Source organism: Peromyscus californicus, unplaced genomic scaffold (genome assembly GCF_007827085.1).
Source record: "Peromyscus californicus insignis strain IS unplaced genomic scaffold, ASM782708v3 Scaffold_20__1_contigs__length_68692818, whole genome shotgun sequence".
NCBI classification, from domain to species: Eukaryota; Metazoa; Chordata; class Mammalia; order Rodentia; family Cricetidae; genus Peromyscus; species Peromyscus californicus.
Window position 1 is genome coordinate 40,352,919 of NW_026294503.1, and position 15,681 is coordinate 40,368,599.

Below are 15,681 nucleotides of genomic sequence, written 5' to 3' on the forward strand. Positions count from 1 at the left end.
ATTACACTCTATCCAAGAAAGCCAAGCGACTTGAGAGGAAGAATATACACAGGTACTGGTTATATCCTGTCTTCGTCAATGTTCTGTTGCTGTAAAGAGACACCATGACCACAGCAACTCTTCTAAAGGGAAGCACTTAACTGGGGCTGGCTGACAGTTTCAGAGGTTTAGTCTATTGTCGTCCCAGTGGGTAGCATGGCAGCATGCAGGGCGACTTGTACTAGAGAGGTGGCTGAGAGTGTTGCATCTGGATCCATAGGCAGCAGGAAGAGAGTGACACTGGGCCTGGCTTTGGGCTTTTAACACCTCAAGGCCCACCCCCCACTCCCAATGATATACTGCCTTCAATAAGGTCACACCCCCTAATCCTTCTCAAGTAGTACTACTCTCTGATAACTAAAGCATTCAAATATATAAGCCTATGGGGGGGCGCTTTTTTTTTCTTTTTTGAGACAGGGTTTCTTTGTGTAACAGTCCTGGAACTCACTCTGTAGACCAGGCTGGCCTTGAACTCACAGAGATCCACCTGCCTCTGGCTCCCAAGTGCTAGGATCAAAGGCATGCGACACCACCCCAACATTCTTATTCAAACTGCTGTACCCTAACGGGAGCTGTCTAGACAGAAAGGACTGCTGCAGTGCATGATAGAGGGTGAGAACCCACTACTCCAAAATAGGAAAAAAAAAAAAATCCCTTATTCTAAGACAGATCATGCTGTCCTCTTGAGCTGAAGACATACTGCTCCTGTCCCTGCAAGTCCCCAGGGACTGCTGAAGTGGGTGTTTCTCTACCCAGAGAGAGGACAGAAAGTTCAAGATAAGCAATCCTCAACATCACAGAAATCACGGCTAGAATCCCACCAGAGTGGGACAGTCTCAGCGGCCACAAAACTCCCGCCCGTGACAATGCCATTGGCATAAGCCTAAGTCACACCATGGATGGTCACTGTCAGCCCATGTTGAGGGACCAGAAAGATTAACATAATAGAGACTGGAGACATGGCTTGGTTAGCACGGCCACTTGCTTATCATGCACAAGCCCTAGGTTTGATCCCCAGCACTCATTAACCTGGTTAGGTAGTACACACCAGTAATTCATACTCAGAAGTAGAGGCAAGAGGATTAGAAGTTCATCCTCAGCTACTCAGTGAGTTCGAGACTGCTCTGGGCTATATCAGATCCTTTTTTTTTTTTTTTAATTAGTTGCTCGTTACCATTGCTCTAAAAGGGTAGATGTTTCAGGCCCAAGGAGACAGACACCACCATGGTGGATGGATTTAGGACTGCTTCCCAATAGCATCTGAAGGGTGGTTATGGGAGCCTTCTATTCAGGAAGAGAAAACGGTAGGGGATGGGATGTCTGCAGGGGGCAGCTGTTCAAGCTGCACTAGGAATCTGAATGTCCTAGTCACAATGTCTGTGCAGTCTGGACTGAGGACACATGAGATAAAGTCAAACAGAAGACACTGACTAGCGTAAAATCCATGATCTGGGTGTTACAGAAGCCACAGGGTGACAGCGGAAAGCCTCTCCCATGTGATGCTGGACTGCCTTGGGGTGAATGAGTGGACAGGAAGAGCTGAGCCACCAGTGGAATGGGATCCCAGATCTGTGAAAGGCCAGACACCACCTGGCCCATTCACGTGGTGTTACCAGTGGAGTGGCCAGAGTAAGGGATTCAAGGACAGACCAAAAGAAGTTCAGCATGTGAAGTCAGCCTGATGTAGAAACTCCTGGCATTATTCCTGAGATCACTGTCCTCCTTGGGGACATGGACCCCAATCATAACTCCTATAAGCTATTCTCGAGCACTCAATCTCTCCTCAACTGCACAGCATTAAGGGAACCATCCAGACTCCCGCAACCCTGTGGACCACAGCATTGGCAAGCCCCAGCTCACTGCACAGCCAGGATCTTCTAGACAGTGCTTCAAAGGAGTCTAGGTCTAATGGCTGAGCCTTGGCAGAGACCTTAGGACATCCATAATCATGAAGGCCCCTCATAATGCAACTTGTCTTCCAGGTCCAAAGGAGGGGCCTGTCCTGGTGAACCCTGACTCCTTAAACACTCACTGAGACCCTGCCCTGAGCTACAAGTAGTACTGGACATGAGATGAAGTCCTCTGCTCTCAATCCTTCAATAGTGACATTCTGGCAGTGATTCAGATCACTGGGGCAGCCCAAGAGGAAGTATGAAAAAAAAGATGTTCTAAACATGAGGAAGACACTTCCACCTTGGCTCCTCAGACCTGTCCTGCCCCCAGGTGAGACCAAGGAGGGGACAGAAAGCCAAGGACCCAAACTCTGAGCAACAGCCTGGCCTTTGTTTTCTGGATGGTTTCTCTCCTGAGGACAGCTAGGACATCACCCCAAACTGTGGACTCCCCAATCACCAAGTGTCACCACGCTGCAGCCTGGCCATCTGAGGACACACACTGAGTCTCACCTTCAGCTCCTGGGAAATGAGCACCAGGAGCAGGTGTGCCCCCACCTCCCTTTGATGCGCTGGATGATCCGGGAGGGGACATCACTAAGGAGCACTTTGAAGACACACTGAGTCCACATCATTGGACAGACACACTGAATATGCTCCTGGTCCCCCACCCCCACCCCCCACCAGCTGGCTTCCTGTTGCAGGGCTTCTTGGCCACAGCCCCACCCTGGCCAATCGACCACCCAGCTTCACAGCTTTGTCTCTCTCCTCCCATCCCTCCTCTGCCCTCCCCCTAATCCTGTGAAGCTCCTTCCTAGGGCCAGCCATTGTCACCACCTGTCAGCTCCTCAGACTGTGAGGAAGATCAGGTGCAAAGCCCTTGTTTCCACATGTGTGATCAAAATAGAAGTGTGGCTCTCAGAAAAGCAGGTGGCAGCGACTCAGCAGCCCACAATCCCCTGGGGAGGGCTCTGTAAGGAGGAAGGTAAGAAGGAGCGAAGAGGAAGAGACAAACTGCCCTGCCAGGCAAAGGGACCTGCTGCCTAAGCCCACTATTGGTACCCTGGTCTGCCCCAGAAGTATCATCCAGAAGCAGGACATGGGCCCCAAGGTCCTGGTACAAGGGCCCACACTCAGCAAGTGGTCGTTAATATTTGTTGGGTGCGAAGGCGCTTCCTGAGCACTAGGAATAGAATATTGGAAGATGCTTAGGTGAAAACAGAAGGGTTGGGGATTTCCTTCTAAAAACTGGAGCTCCAGCACTTTAGACGAGAGCCAAGACAGGTTGACTGGGTTCTGGAGCCTTTGTTCCATAGCCACCTCGTGGAGTGTAAGAGGCAGCCCTGTACCCAGAGGAAGGGGAAGGAGAACCAGATCTGTCCAAGCCAATGTCGCAACGGCCTCCTTCCCCGAAGCCCTGTCCTGTCTCACCCCAAGAGAGAGATGGCCTAGACAGGCTCAGCCCGGAGGGACCCACCAACCAGCAGGCGGGAGATGCTGCATCCTCGGTCCAGCACTTCCTCAGCCCCTGCGGCAGCAGAGATTCCCATGAGCGCCCAGGGCTTCGGGATGCAGTCGGTCCTCTCACTCTTTCCGGAAGCAGGCAGAGCCTGAGCCCAGGTCCTAGTATCAGTAATTGCCGCAAAGACCTGACCCTTCCACCCTCCCCGGGTCTTCCTGCAAGAGAAGGCAGACAGGCTGCACCGCAGGCCAGGCGGAAAGCCACGCCAGCGCTCACACGCTACATTGTGCGGCATGGGGCACTTTGGGAGGTCTCGGGGTGCCACCGGGGACCTGGGGGCCGCAGCCATGGGCGCATGGGTCGGGACCTGGATCCAAACCTCAGAAGAGTGGCTGTAGTGCTAGGCCAGGGCGCAGCCGCAGGACGCAGAGTCGGGTATCCCGGGTTGTCCTTCCCACCCACCAGAGACCCGCCCACAGCCCGTGGAACGCCCCGCCCGCCGCCCGCCCCCGCCATCGGCGACCTGGTCCGCCTGCCTGGGAATCTCCAGACTGTGGCGATCTCCAGGACCTGAGGGTTCTGGAGCTTTTCGTGGCACCGCTTCGCCCCGGAGGTAAGTCCGCGGGGCCCCGGCTTCACAGGGCCACAGCGCGAATGCGCTGGGAGAGAGCTGGCGGGCGGCCTTGGCCGCAGCGTCTGGGGTCTGGGCACTGGGAGCCCGTGTGCGGAGTGGTTGGAGCCTGCGAGGCCCCCTGCAGTGTGCTCCCTCCCTCCCATCCCCCAGTCTTCCCGGCATGTTTCTGGAGATCTGGAGCAGAAAAGGGCAAAGGCCCCTGCAAAGCCCTCACTCGGTGCCCCTTTCTCAATTCCATGAATGCTGGTTTGTCGGCTTGGGATCTCCAGGGATACACCCTTGTAAACTAGAGCAGGAGTTGCCGGGCCCTCAGACAAGGTGGATTGGTTGCGAGAGGCAGGACCCTCACCAGAGTGAGGAGCGGGAGCTCTTTGTCTTTGTCCAGGATTTTGCATGCCGGTGCTGAGGTTCCCGAGGTTGTGCCTAGTCCCTGGCTAGCTCCGTTGACCTAAACAGGCTTCTTCCTCTGCCGGTCGCCTGGCACTAGACACCTGGCTTTCACAGGTGATCCCTGTGGGTTTGAGGAGGCGTTCCTGGGCCCCAGAGAGGCCCTGCCCAGTAGCCTGCAGACGGTAACTGTGGACAGACTCATCACAGACTCATCGCACTGAACTGGTTTCCCACCACTCCCCCAGTAACTTCCCTCAGCCCTTCTGGTCGCGCTGTGTGTCCTCCGGTGGACGATGGGTTGCCTCCTCAGCCTGTTTGTGGCTGTGCATGCCAGAGTTTCCTAGCAGACAGCTCAGGGCTCCTTCGTTTCACAGCCTCACTGTGTATAGAAAAGACAGGAGACTCCTTTCTCCCTGTATGTACTGCCTGGAATCGAGAACAGGCCCAGCTGGGCTTGGCACTGAATTTGACCATCTGGGGTTTTTGCCACCCACAGTAAGATGTTAGCAATGCTCAGGACAGGAGAGGCCTAGGGCCAGGGTGTCTCCTGGAAGACACCACAACTTCATCTCCCACTGCACCCCCTTTCTTTGTCTAAGAGGACCGCCCCAAATCTGTAAGCCACCCCCTATTCCTTTCAGTCTCTGGAATGTCCCTCTCCCACTCAACAGATGGCATTGGTGTACTCCCTCCCCGGGAAGCCAGTGGTACTCAAAAATAGGACATTGAAACCCTGCAAGCTGGTCCTTTCGCTAACTTTCCCTACCCTGTGCCACAGACTCCTTCCCAGGGGCCAAGAAAAGCCCCATGGTCCACCTGGCTGTCCGGTGACTGCTATACATAACCTCTTGTTGCCCTTCCCAGACACAGGTGGAGGAATGGAGTTGTCTTCTTCTGGAAACGGGTCCTGAGCCCCCACCTAGTACAGGAGGGAATGATGAAGCCCAGAAGCCCTCAGCCCTCTCCAGGGTGGCCTGCATTTGTTCCACAGGGCCCAGAGAAGATTTAGGGTTCATGTTTGCTCATTTAACAGACCACTGCCCTAGTCTCAGGTCCGCTCCCTAAGCTCCACCCCTTCTATGGCATTCCGAGAGTCCTTGGTTCCCCTTTACTTGGCCTTGGGTGCCCCCAAGTTTGGAAAGGGGTGTTAACTGGAAGGTGCCATTAGATGAATTTGGGTTAAGATTCTGCGGGTGTCAAAAGGGATGTCAGATAAAAGTTCCTTTAATAGCCGGGCGGTGGTGGCGCACGCCTTTAATCCCAGCACTCGGGAGGCAGAGCCAGGCAGATCTCTGTGAGTTCGAGGCCAGCCTGGGCTACCAAGTGAGTCCCAGGAAAGGCGCAAAGCTACACAGAGAAACCCTGTCTCGAAAAACCAAAAAAACAAACAAACAAACAAAAAAAAGTTCCTTTAATAATTGGCCACAATAGCATCAGGAGGGGGCCAGGTGTACTGAGGTAAAGATTTGGTTAGCAGCCCGTGGGGCAAAGGAAAATTCTGGCTCCTACAGGTTTCCAAAGGAAGAGGGGGCTGCCAGATAATACATGGCTTACGTAAGTGTGGCTGTAGCGCATGGTTGGCTTTAGGATGTACAAATTGCTCTTCTGATGGTGCAGGGGCCAGAAAGCCATGAGATAAGGAATGGGGCCTTAAGTCGAGTTGTCTCAATGGCTAGCCTCAGGGCAGCAGGGTGTTAATACTGCTTTCCTGCCCTCCCTGGGGCCTGGAATGCTGGAACTATCTACGAAGGGGACGGCGTGGCTCGCTGGGGAGGTGTGGAGTGTCTAAGCCGGGATCTTGGTTTGTGGGTGGGTAGCCTGTCCCTTAACCAGCTGCCTCTCTCACAGCAGGCTTCTGTGGTTTGGCAGCCCTCAGCAGATGTCTGCCACTTCCAGCATGAGGGTCTTCCTGCCTGTACTGCTGGCAGCCCTTTTGGGTGTGGAACAAGGTATGGACTGCTGAGACCCCAGAGGCAGCCTGGCCTTCCTCCTGACGTCCGTTCTTATTGACCCTGAGCCAACTCTCCTGTGAACTTCTTGGCCTTCCTGCCTCTCCCACTCCTTAGCAAAGTGAAGTTGTTCCCCTCGCCTCAGTGCTGGCCCAGCTACACTGTTGTCACCTTGTGTTTAAGGAGACACTTTAGCCCCTCTAGGACCAAAGTCTACTGTCACTTGTCATCTTGGTTTTGTCTCTGACCCAGAGCCGAGCGTGCTGTAGTTGCTCATTGTCCGCAAAGGGTTGGGTATCAAACCCCCCCCCCACACACACACACACCACCACTGGAATGGTACCCTTCCCTGGACGGCTTCCCCAGGGAGCAAGCAGGTGTCACCTACAGCATGTCCCTTTTGCAGCCCATTCCCTGGTATGCTTCACCTGCACCGATCAGAAGAGCAATTTGAAATGCCTGTGGCCAACTACATGCTCGAGCAGAGACAATTACTGCGTCACATTATCTGCTTCGGCTGGCTTTGGTGAGTAACTAGCCATCTCCCTGGCCTGGACCCAGGGATCCACGGGGCTGTCCCCCATCTCCTGGTACCCAGATGGCTGCCCCCTCAATCTCACTTTCCATACAGGGAATGTCAACCTTGGCTACACCCTGAACAAGGGCTGCTCCGAAATCTGCCCTAGTGAGAACGTCAATGTCAACTTAGGAGTGGCATCTGTAAACAGTTACTGCTGCCAATACTCCTTCTGCAATATCAGCACAGCTGGCCTCGGACTTCGCGCCAGTATCCCACTGCTGGGCCTGGGACTGCTGCTCAGCTTGCTGGCTCTTCTGCAGCTGGATCCCTGACCATCCCCATGTGTTTCCCCATATTTCCCCCCCAGCTCAGGAAGAAAAGCACAGCCCCTTTTAGGTCCCAGGGGACTCTAGGAGCCTTCAGCTCCTCCTGGGTGTGTCTAGTCCCCCTCTACACTCTCAGTATCAGGGCGAAACACCAAATCTAACACTACATCTGCTCTGTTGAAATGGGACTAGCTACCCTTGTGTCCAGAGCCCATCCTGTGACCACCCTTGGGGGAACCAGGAAAGGGGTGAAAATCTTCCTTGGAGTCTCAGAGTATCCAGGTCAGGCCTCAATCTTGTGGTCACACTCACAAGGATGTCTAACCAAATGAATGTACACCTGTGTGCTCAGTGTGTCTGTGTGTGAATGAATGGGCAAAGGGGACCTGGAAGATTCTAGAGTGGAAGGCCTCTGTCTCCACCCAAACTCTTGCCCCTGGCATGACTGTGCCCATGTTGTACTCGATTCAGGAGGCTGCCCACGGAGGACTGCCGCTCCTCCCAATGAAGGCTTCCACCGCTGCATCCAGTTGAGTCCCTGCCTCCCTCTCTGCCCACACTGGCTTCCTGCTGCTATTCTAGTGCCTCAAATAAACTGTTCCCACCCGTTCCCACGCTGTCCTGGATGTCCTTACCCCTCTTCCTCCTTGAAATGTCTTCTTGCTCTTTCAATCTGGAGGGACCTGGGGATCCTGCAAGCCCACAGCCCCGCAGAAGAGATCCCGAGAGACCAGCCTGGTGTGGGTGATACAGCGAGACAGAAACAGCTATCGGTGAGGCCAGGCTGGTGTACATAGTGAATTCTAGGGATCCAGGCCCGTTTAGTGAGATGGGTCTGAGAGAAAGGAGGGGAGAGGAGGAAGGAGACAGAGAGAGAGCCTGAGCATGTGCTGTCCCAGGCTGTGTAAGTCAGCTGAGAAGTACAGCTACCCATAAAGGTAGGCCCAGCAGGCTGATCACACATTATTCGTCTACAGCAGGGATTTCCGAGGCCTGCTGGATGTCACCCCTGTCCTTCACAAACCACACTGTGGTTCAAGCCACAGAAGTGTGGCCAGGCAAATGAGATATATCTCTCTATATATAGATATAGATATATAGATATATATAGAGAGAGATATCCACCCTATAACTGGCTTTGATTTTTTTTTTCCCTCCTGGTTTGGTTTGGTATGCTCACACACACCACTTTTTTTCCCCCTGGTATTTTAAGACAGGGTCCCAATATGTTAGACTAGCTGCCCTCAAACTTGTGGTAATCCCGCCTCTGCCTCCTGACTGCGGGGATTAAAGGTGTGTACCACCACACCTGACACTAAGACTTTTTTTTTTGTTTCTGAAGCAGGATCTCACTTAAAGACTAGGTACTAGGGTTACAGGCAGTTGCCACTCCACCTGGCTTGATGGGGTTCACTGCTGTTCGTGTTAAGGGACAAGGGACTCATGGAGACAGACCTTGAAGCTACTCTTCTTCGGTCTGTATGTTGCGTGAATCCTAAATGGTCTTCTAATAAAAACCCGGAGCCAGATATCAGGGTGAAAGCCGAAAGATCAGAGAAGCAGAGCAAGCCACAGCTACCACCTCTTACCTCACCAACTCCTCAGCCTGAAAGAGAGCGAGTTCCCGTCTCCTCCCGCCTTACATTCCTTTCCTGCCCAGCTGTATCACTTCCTGTCTCAACCTTCCTATTGCTGGGATTAAAAGTGTGTGATTCCCAAGTACTGGGATTAAAGGTGTGTGCCACCACTGCCTGGCTCTCTTTCTCTTTTAGACTGGATTAATCTCCTGTAGCCCAGTGTGGCCTTGAACTCAGGGAAATACAGACGGATCTCTGCCTCTGCCTCCCGAGTGCTAGGATGAAAGGTGTGTGCCACCAATGCCTGACCTCTGCCTGGCCCTGTCCTCAGATCTTCAGACAAGTTTTATTTCTTAGATTATAAACAGTATATCACCACATTCCCCCCCCCTTTTTTTTTGTCTAGAATGATAAAAGGTTATAACTAAGAAAGTTTTATTTCTTAGATTACAAACACTATATCACCACATCTGGGTGCCCAAGGAGGCTATTTCTCAGATTTCCCCAAGTCTCTGGGCTGGTGAGTGATACCGCGGTGGAATATGATCCATACAGTTCCTGGCTATGGTGATACCAGTGTCCTAGGAATACTACCCAGTGGGGGTCCAGCATGGAGATATCACAGGGGTCAGGGTGGACTTCGGATGTGTATGAAGGCAGTGGCTTTGTCAGTACCATGATTCTCAAGACCAGGACTCCCATAACCCATATCCTGAAGGTGTCATAGGAAGGAGCTAGTCTCATGCCAGGTGGATCTGCTCATACTAAGAAAACGCAAGCTCTGGGGAAAGCTTGTCAGGAAAGCAACTATCGGGCCTCTGAGACTCGGGGCAGAAGGGTGCTTTGTTACAGGACTATCAAAAGGCAAGAGAGAAATGGAGTCAAGTCTTCTTCAGGAAGCTTGGGCTGCCGGCTGGTATTCACTGTGGTGTTCATGACAGATCTAGGTAATTTTCCTAGAGCCACTGGCCCGTGATCCTAGCAGTTCTAAGAATCTAAGCAGTAAGTAGGGAGGACCCTGAGTTAGACTCCTAGGACGTGGGAACCAGAACGGCACCAGGCAGTGACAGGGACATCTAACAAGCTCTGGGTTCCTCCTTGTCTTGACTTAGCTCCCTCTTTGTGATAGGGGAGGTGTCCAAAGCTCATGAGGTCACCCTTAAGCTGCCCTCTGCTCTGGTCTGCAGGGCAGCTTCCTTTCAAGACTGCAACCCGGGGCAGTGGGTAGTCCGGTCTGATTCCTCCCAGGAGAAGGGTGGGTCGAGGGGGCTAGAGTTCCAGGAATCACAGGGAAAATGAAGGCTAGGACAGCCAATTTCCTGATGCCTACGACTGGTAAGAGGAAGGAATTGAAAGGGAGGGAGGTGACATGGGCCAAGGTTTACTTCTTGAAGAGGGAAGAGGAGGGGTTCCTGATTTAAGTTTCAATTTCCTGAAATTTAGAGGTAGGAAAGGCCAGAGGGAAGAGGGGAGGAGGGGGGTGAGCATGCACTTCTCAGAGGTCTACCCAGGCTTTGAAGTGAGGTGCCAGGTGTGAGGCCACCAGCCTGGCCATGTCAGAGTCAGAGATCTGGTTCCAAGAGAGAGAGAAACCCTCCTCTGCAGTCGACCCAACACATCTCTCCAATGGGTTCTGAGCTTGGCCTGCCTCCAAACCCTGACCAGCCCTTCCTATTATTGCTGCTAATTAGTAATCACTGACCAGGGTTTCCCCAGTCTGACCCTGCCAGCTGCGTCCTACCCAGGTACTTAGCCTCCTCCCCTTGGTCCCAAGGGCTCCAGTGACAGAGACTGCAATTTCAGGACCTCTCTCCACCTGAGCTTCGTACAACAAACTGAGCATGCCCTGGCAAGGTCAAAGTGAAACACCAGCAAACCTTCCTTACTTGAACTTTATCTAATGAACAGACCATGTTCGGGAAACACCCCCAGCATACCAAAGTACAAGAGGCAGGGGCAATGTAAAGGTCTTGTAAAGGGTTCTACACTTCATGGTGGATGTTTGGGGGGCTCCTTAGCCCACGCCCGCTCTCATTCCTTGGACTGTGTTCTCTGTCTAAACTCTTCTAATTCTAACTATGTGTCCCTGGTGCAGTCTTTAATTCTGAGACACACGAGCCTAGAGAGAGATAAGAAAAGTGGGTAAGGGCACCTGCTGGATAGTTACTCAGACATGCCCATGAACACAGCATTTTTCAGTTTTTCCTTTATTACCTTTTTAAAAAATGAAAACTTTTTTTCTTTTTAATAAACTTTATTATTTTTTAAAAAAAAAAAAAGCTTGCAAATTAGGGGCTGGAGAGATGGCTCAGCAGTTAACAGCCCTGGTTGCTCTTCCAGAGAACCGAGGTTCAATTCCCAAGCAACCACATGGCGGCTCACAATTGTCTAACTCCAGTTCGTGGAGATGTACCATCCTCTTCGGTCCTCCAGGGACACTGCAATGCTTGCGATACACAGACATACAGACAGACAAAACACACACATAAAATTAAAATAAACCTTTAAAAGAAAAAAAGTAAAGAAAAAACCCAAGACCCAAAGTCTACACAATTTAATAAACTTATATCCAGTTAGAATTGGCATATGAAGTGGAGGCTGTGAAGCCTTGGATGAAAATTTACCAGTATCAAACATAGTGTATGCACTGTCTTAGAGTTTCTATTGCTATGATGAAACACCATGACCAAAGCAAGATGAAGAGAAAAGAATTTATTTGGCTTACATTTTCACATCATAGTCCATCACTGAGGGAAGTCAGGACAGGAACTCAAAACAGGGCCAGAACCTGGAGGCAGAAGCTGATGCAGAGTCCATGGAGGGGAGCTGCTTACTGGCCTGCTCAACATGGCTTTCTCAGTCTGCTTGCTTATAGAACCCAGGACGTGGACCAGTCCAGGGATGGCACCACCACACTGGGCTGGACCCTCCCTCATCAATCACTAATTAAGAAAATGCCTCACAGGGCTGGAGAGATGGCTTGGTGGTTAAGAGCACTGATCTTCCAGAGGACCTGGGTTCAATTCCTAGCACCCACATGGCAACTCAGAGATGTCTGTAACTCCAGTTCCAGGGGACCCAACACCCATGGAAAAGCACCAATCCACGTTTAAAAAAAAAAAATTAAATTAAAAAATAAAACGCCTTACAAGCTTGCCTACAGTCCGACCTTATGGAGGCATTTTCTTAATTGAGGTTCCCCCTTCTCAGATGACTTAGCCTGTGAAGTTGACATAAACTATGCCCTTACCCACTTTTCTTCTCTCTCTCCCTCCCCCTCCCCCACCCTCTCCTATTTTGGATACCCGCCAAAGCTCAAGCTTGCTTTTTCTGACCCTATGGGCTTTCTGCTCGCCATGCCTACCTTTAAAGGTGTTAACGGCACTTAGAGTTACAGCTAGTGCCTCAACAAGCCAAGTTTGGCCAGCCATCCTCAATAAGCCAATTAAAAGAGCCAGTGTAGCCAGCCACATTGGGAAGAGGGACAAAGAGATCCAGTGGCCAGACCTCACTAAATCCACCTTTGGGGCCTTCACATGGGGGTAAAGGTTTAAACAGAAGATGAGATAATGCTCAAGTGAGCAGTCCAGCCAAGATGTGGGGGCCGCCACCGTGGCCTCAGCTCCAAGTCTGACAAGTTGTAAATCTTTCCCCAGGGAACAAGTTCCTCCTGTTGCATGCAGAGCTTTGTTCTCCCAGCAGGAAGTTTCTGAGGAAATTCCAGTTTCTTGGGATCCTTTGTTTCAGTAGTCTGCAAACCAAGAGAGGAGCACAAATGTCTCTATGGAATAAATTCATTTCTCCCAGGCAGGCTGGTTCACTGACACGCCAGTCCAGGCAGGTCTTCCTTCAAACTTTAATTAAATTGTTCTTGAGAGCCTCCTGTTTCCCTTCCAAGTCCCCTCCTGCACACACCTACCTGCCCAGGAACGAACTCTTAACCTTCCCAACCTGCTGCACCAGGCCTGGTGGCCACAAGCAGCCTAGGCCACTGTGCCTCAGCTTCCAGAGGCCTTGGGACCTTCTCCCTTTGCTTTTCCCACTCTGACAAGTCCCCCTCACCCCTGTGTCCTCTTCCCTTATCAGCTGAGGCCGCCCTTATCCCCTTAATTCATCAGCAGGCACAGCTGGGGAAGGAAGCGGACCAACCCAATCCCGGGAGGTTGGCGCGGGCAGAGTGCCGCCAAACCCGGGCTTCCAGGCTGGGCCTCATGCGCCCTCTACTGGCAGAAGTTTTACACAACAGCCAGAGCGCATTTCAGCTTCCACGTCCATGGAATCACGCCTCTCCCCATTTGCTGTCTGTGGAAGAAGTCTCCCCGTAGCGAGCACACACTGGGGCTATAACACTCACTAACGTGACGGACCTTCCCTGTAAACAAGAGGAGGATGCCCCCATACGAGTTTCCAGGAGTCCTTGGGGGTAATAGGAGCACTGAGCGCTCCAGGGAAGACCTAGTCTGATCTGTGCGTTTGGTGAGCTGGGCTTTGACTCGGAAGGACCCTAGGGTGTTGTCTTGGGGTACCCACCCCCACCTTTCTGCTCAGATTCTGGGTTCTACATAGGACTGAACGTGCACAGGGCACCACAAGCTTTAGACAGACGGCAAGAGGCATGGGAGAGAGAAGAGAAAGTGAATTGGCCGAAGTGGGTGGGGAGCCCAGAAGCTACCTTTCTGTTTCCTTGACTTTTGGAAGGAGGGGAGGGAAGAGGAGGGGCCCAGAATTTGAGTTCCGATTTCCCGAAGTTTAGAGGGGGGAGGGGCCTGAGGGAACCTTCTGAGGGAGTGGAGGAAGGAGGGAGAGGGGAAGGGGGTGGGGGAGAGCCACTTTAGTAATAGTGCCACTTAAGACTCTATGGCCTCTGCCCAGGCCTGGGGTGGTGTTGCCTGTGGGACCTCCACGACATTCCACTCCCCGCTCCCCGCCCGGGAGGTGGGGGGAGTGGGAGCTGGAAATGGTACAGCCGGCCAGAGGCTGAAAGGTTGGAAGGTAAAAGAGAACTCCTGGTCCCCACAGAGGGGTCTGGTCCCCACCTCACAGTCAGATGTTGAGGTCTGGGCAGTATGGTGGGGCTCCTGGCCCCCACTGGAGCCTCGGTCCTCCTTACTCAAATCGTAGATTTGATTGTAGATTTAGAGATGTGGGCAGACCTCCTAGGGTTTAGAATCCCTGTATCCTTTTCCCTACATCACCTCTACCCACACAGCAGCATTCCCCTCGATCAGCACCCCATCCATTAGGGCCTGGTCAGCAATCTTCAGAGACTTGGGGTGGGGGGATAAGTACTCAGGTGCATGGGAGGGAGCCGTTCTACAGAAGTGCCAAGGAAGGTCAAGGAAATTCCTTAACACCCCGTTCCCTGAGTCGGAGGTAGGGTGGGGAGGCTGGACTTTGGTAGAATAAATAAATAATCTAAATAAGGCTGTCAGAAACTTCATCATCTTACAGCCCTCCTCCAGGGCCATCCCGCTTCCTGATCAGAGCTGATGGGATGGGAGAGATACCGGAAAATTTGGGGTGTCTGAGTTTGACAAAGCCTTTCTCAGCTCTTAGAGCACTAAGCTTCAGAGGCTAGGGTCCTGGAAAACTCAGAGGCCACCAAAGTCAGTGGCTTTCGGGGTCTTGTCTCTGGAATTAAAGAAATTCGTAGACCACAGAATTTTAGCGACAAAATTATTGTAAATTCCTAAGTGGGAGCTTAAGAGACAGAGAACAGAGCTCCAATACATAGGAGGTGTCTCTAGGATCGGCTACCATCAGACAGCTAATCGGAGGGCTCTTTGAAGAACTGATGGTAGAAACTGGACTGAACACACACAGAGAGGGATAAACTGGTCGGTACCGTTGGCCCCACCAAGAAGTGTCCAGGTGCTTCCTCTCAGCTCTGGTTCCATTCTCACCCAAGGGACCAGAAATTGAAACTCTCTTCTGATGTCTCCGGCTTTCTCAGAACTGCTGCTTTGGGGTCCCTCACCAACTTCCGTCTTCTGTTCTCATTGGGGAGAGTATGGTAGCCAAATCTCCTCCGTTCTTAAGCACGTGACCCCTTCACCTCATCCTGTGCTGGGCAGGGTGGGGGGTTCTCCCTCCCCCCCCCCCCCCAGTGCTGCCTTCTTTCTTCCCTCAAGCTCCCCAGCCCAGTCTCTGGTTGCACCTCTCCCAGGCCAAGGCTCCCAGACCTTGGCTCCTCATTGCCTCCTGGAAAGTAGCCTCTTCCTGGGTGGGTCTCGAGTCTGGATTTGGAATCCAGAGGTTCCCCCACGACCCCCAGCTCTACCTTTTAGGGAGGAGGTATAAAGACTGGTGCCCTGATGCATCCTCATGGTCTCTCCTTTACCCCAACCCTGGACTGATGAGGGCAATAGCATCACAGAGAGTCCCAGCCTTGGAGGCCATTGAAGATGGACCCTGCCCTCATGATGGACTTTGAACTCCATCTCTTGATCAAAAAACAATAGAATCCAAGTTCTACCTATCTACTTAGGAAACCTGTTGGGGAATATTATTTTAAGGTGTGTTACTTTTGTTTATGTTGCATTTGTTTATCTCTGTGAAGCTGTGTTACTTTGCCTGTCTAAAACACCTGATGGTCTAATAAAGAGCTGACCGGCCAATGGTAAGGCAGGAGAAAGGATAGGTGGGGCTGGCAGGCGGAGAGAAAAAATAGAAGGAGAAATCTGGGGGCAGAAGAAGAAAGAGCAAGAGAGCAAGAAGGAGGAGGACATCAAGGACCAGCCACCCAGCAACATAATCAGCAACAGAAATAGAGAAAGGTAAAAACCCAAAGGCAAAAGATAGATGGGATAATTTAAGTAGAGCTGGCTAGCAACAGGCCAAGCTAAGGTATGGTGATACATTGTGCACCCTAATAAACTTGCCTGAGGATCAG

At 52.0% G+C, this 15,681-nt stretch overlaps 1 protein-coding gene across 3 annotated transcripts; it reads left to right on the plus strand.

Moving 5' to 3' along the window:
* Positions 1 to 3,871: 3,871 nt before the first annotated feature.
* Positions 3,872 to 7,822, plus strand: Ly6e (lymphocyte antigen 6 family member E). 3 transcript variants are annotated; one of them, XM_052748021.1, is made up of 4 exons: positions 3,872 to 4,006; positions 6,269 to 6,366; positions 6,773 to 6,892; positions 6,998 to 7,822. In XM_052748021.1, the coding sequence occupies exons 2-4, from the start codon at positions 6,297 to 6,299 to the stop codon at positions 7,216 to 7,218; spliced, it is 411 nt and encodes a 136-aa protein (XP_052603981.1). In that variant the 5' UTR covers positions 3,872 to 4,006; positions 6,269 to 6,296; the 3' UTR covers positions 7,219 to 7,822. The 3 variants fall into 3 exon arrangements, with proteins under 3 accessions (XP_052603981.1, XP_052603980.1, XP_052603979.1); XM_052748020.1 differs by having other exon boundaries at positions 3,873 to 4,006; positions 6,266 to 6,366; XM_052748019.1 differs by lacking the exon at positions 3,872 to 4,006 and adding an exon at positions 5,287 to 5,469.
* The last annotated feature ends 7,859 nt before the right edge of the window (positions 7,823 to 15,681 follow it).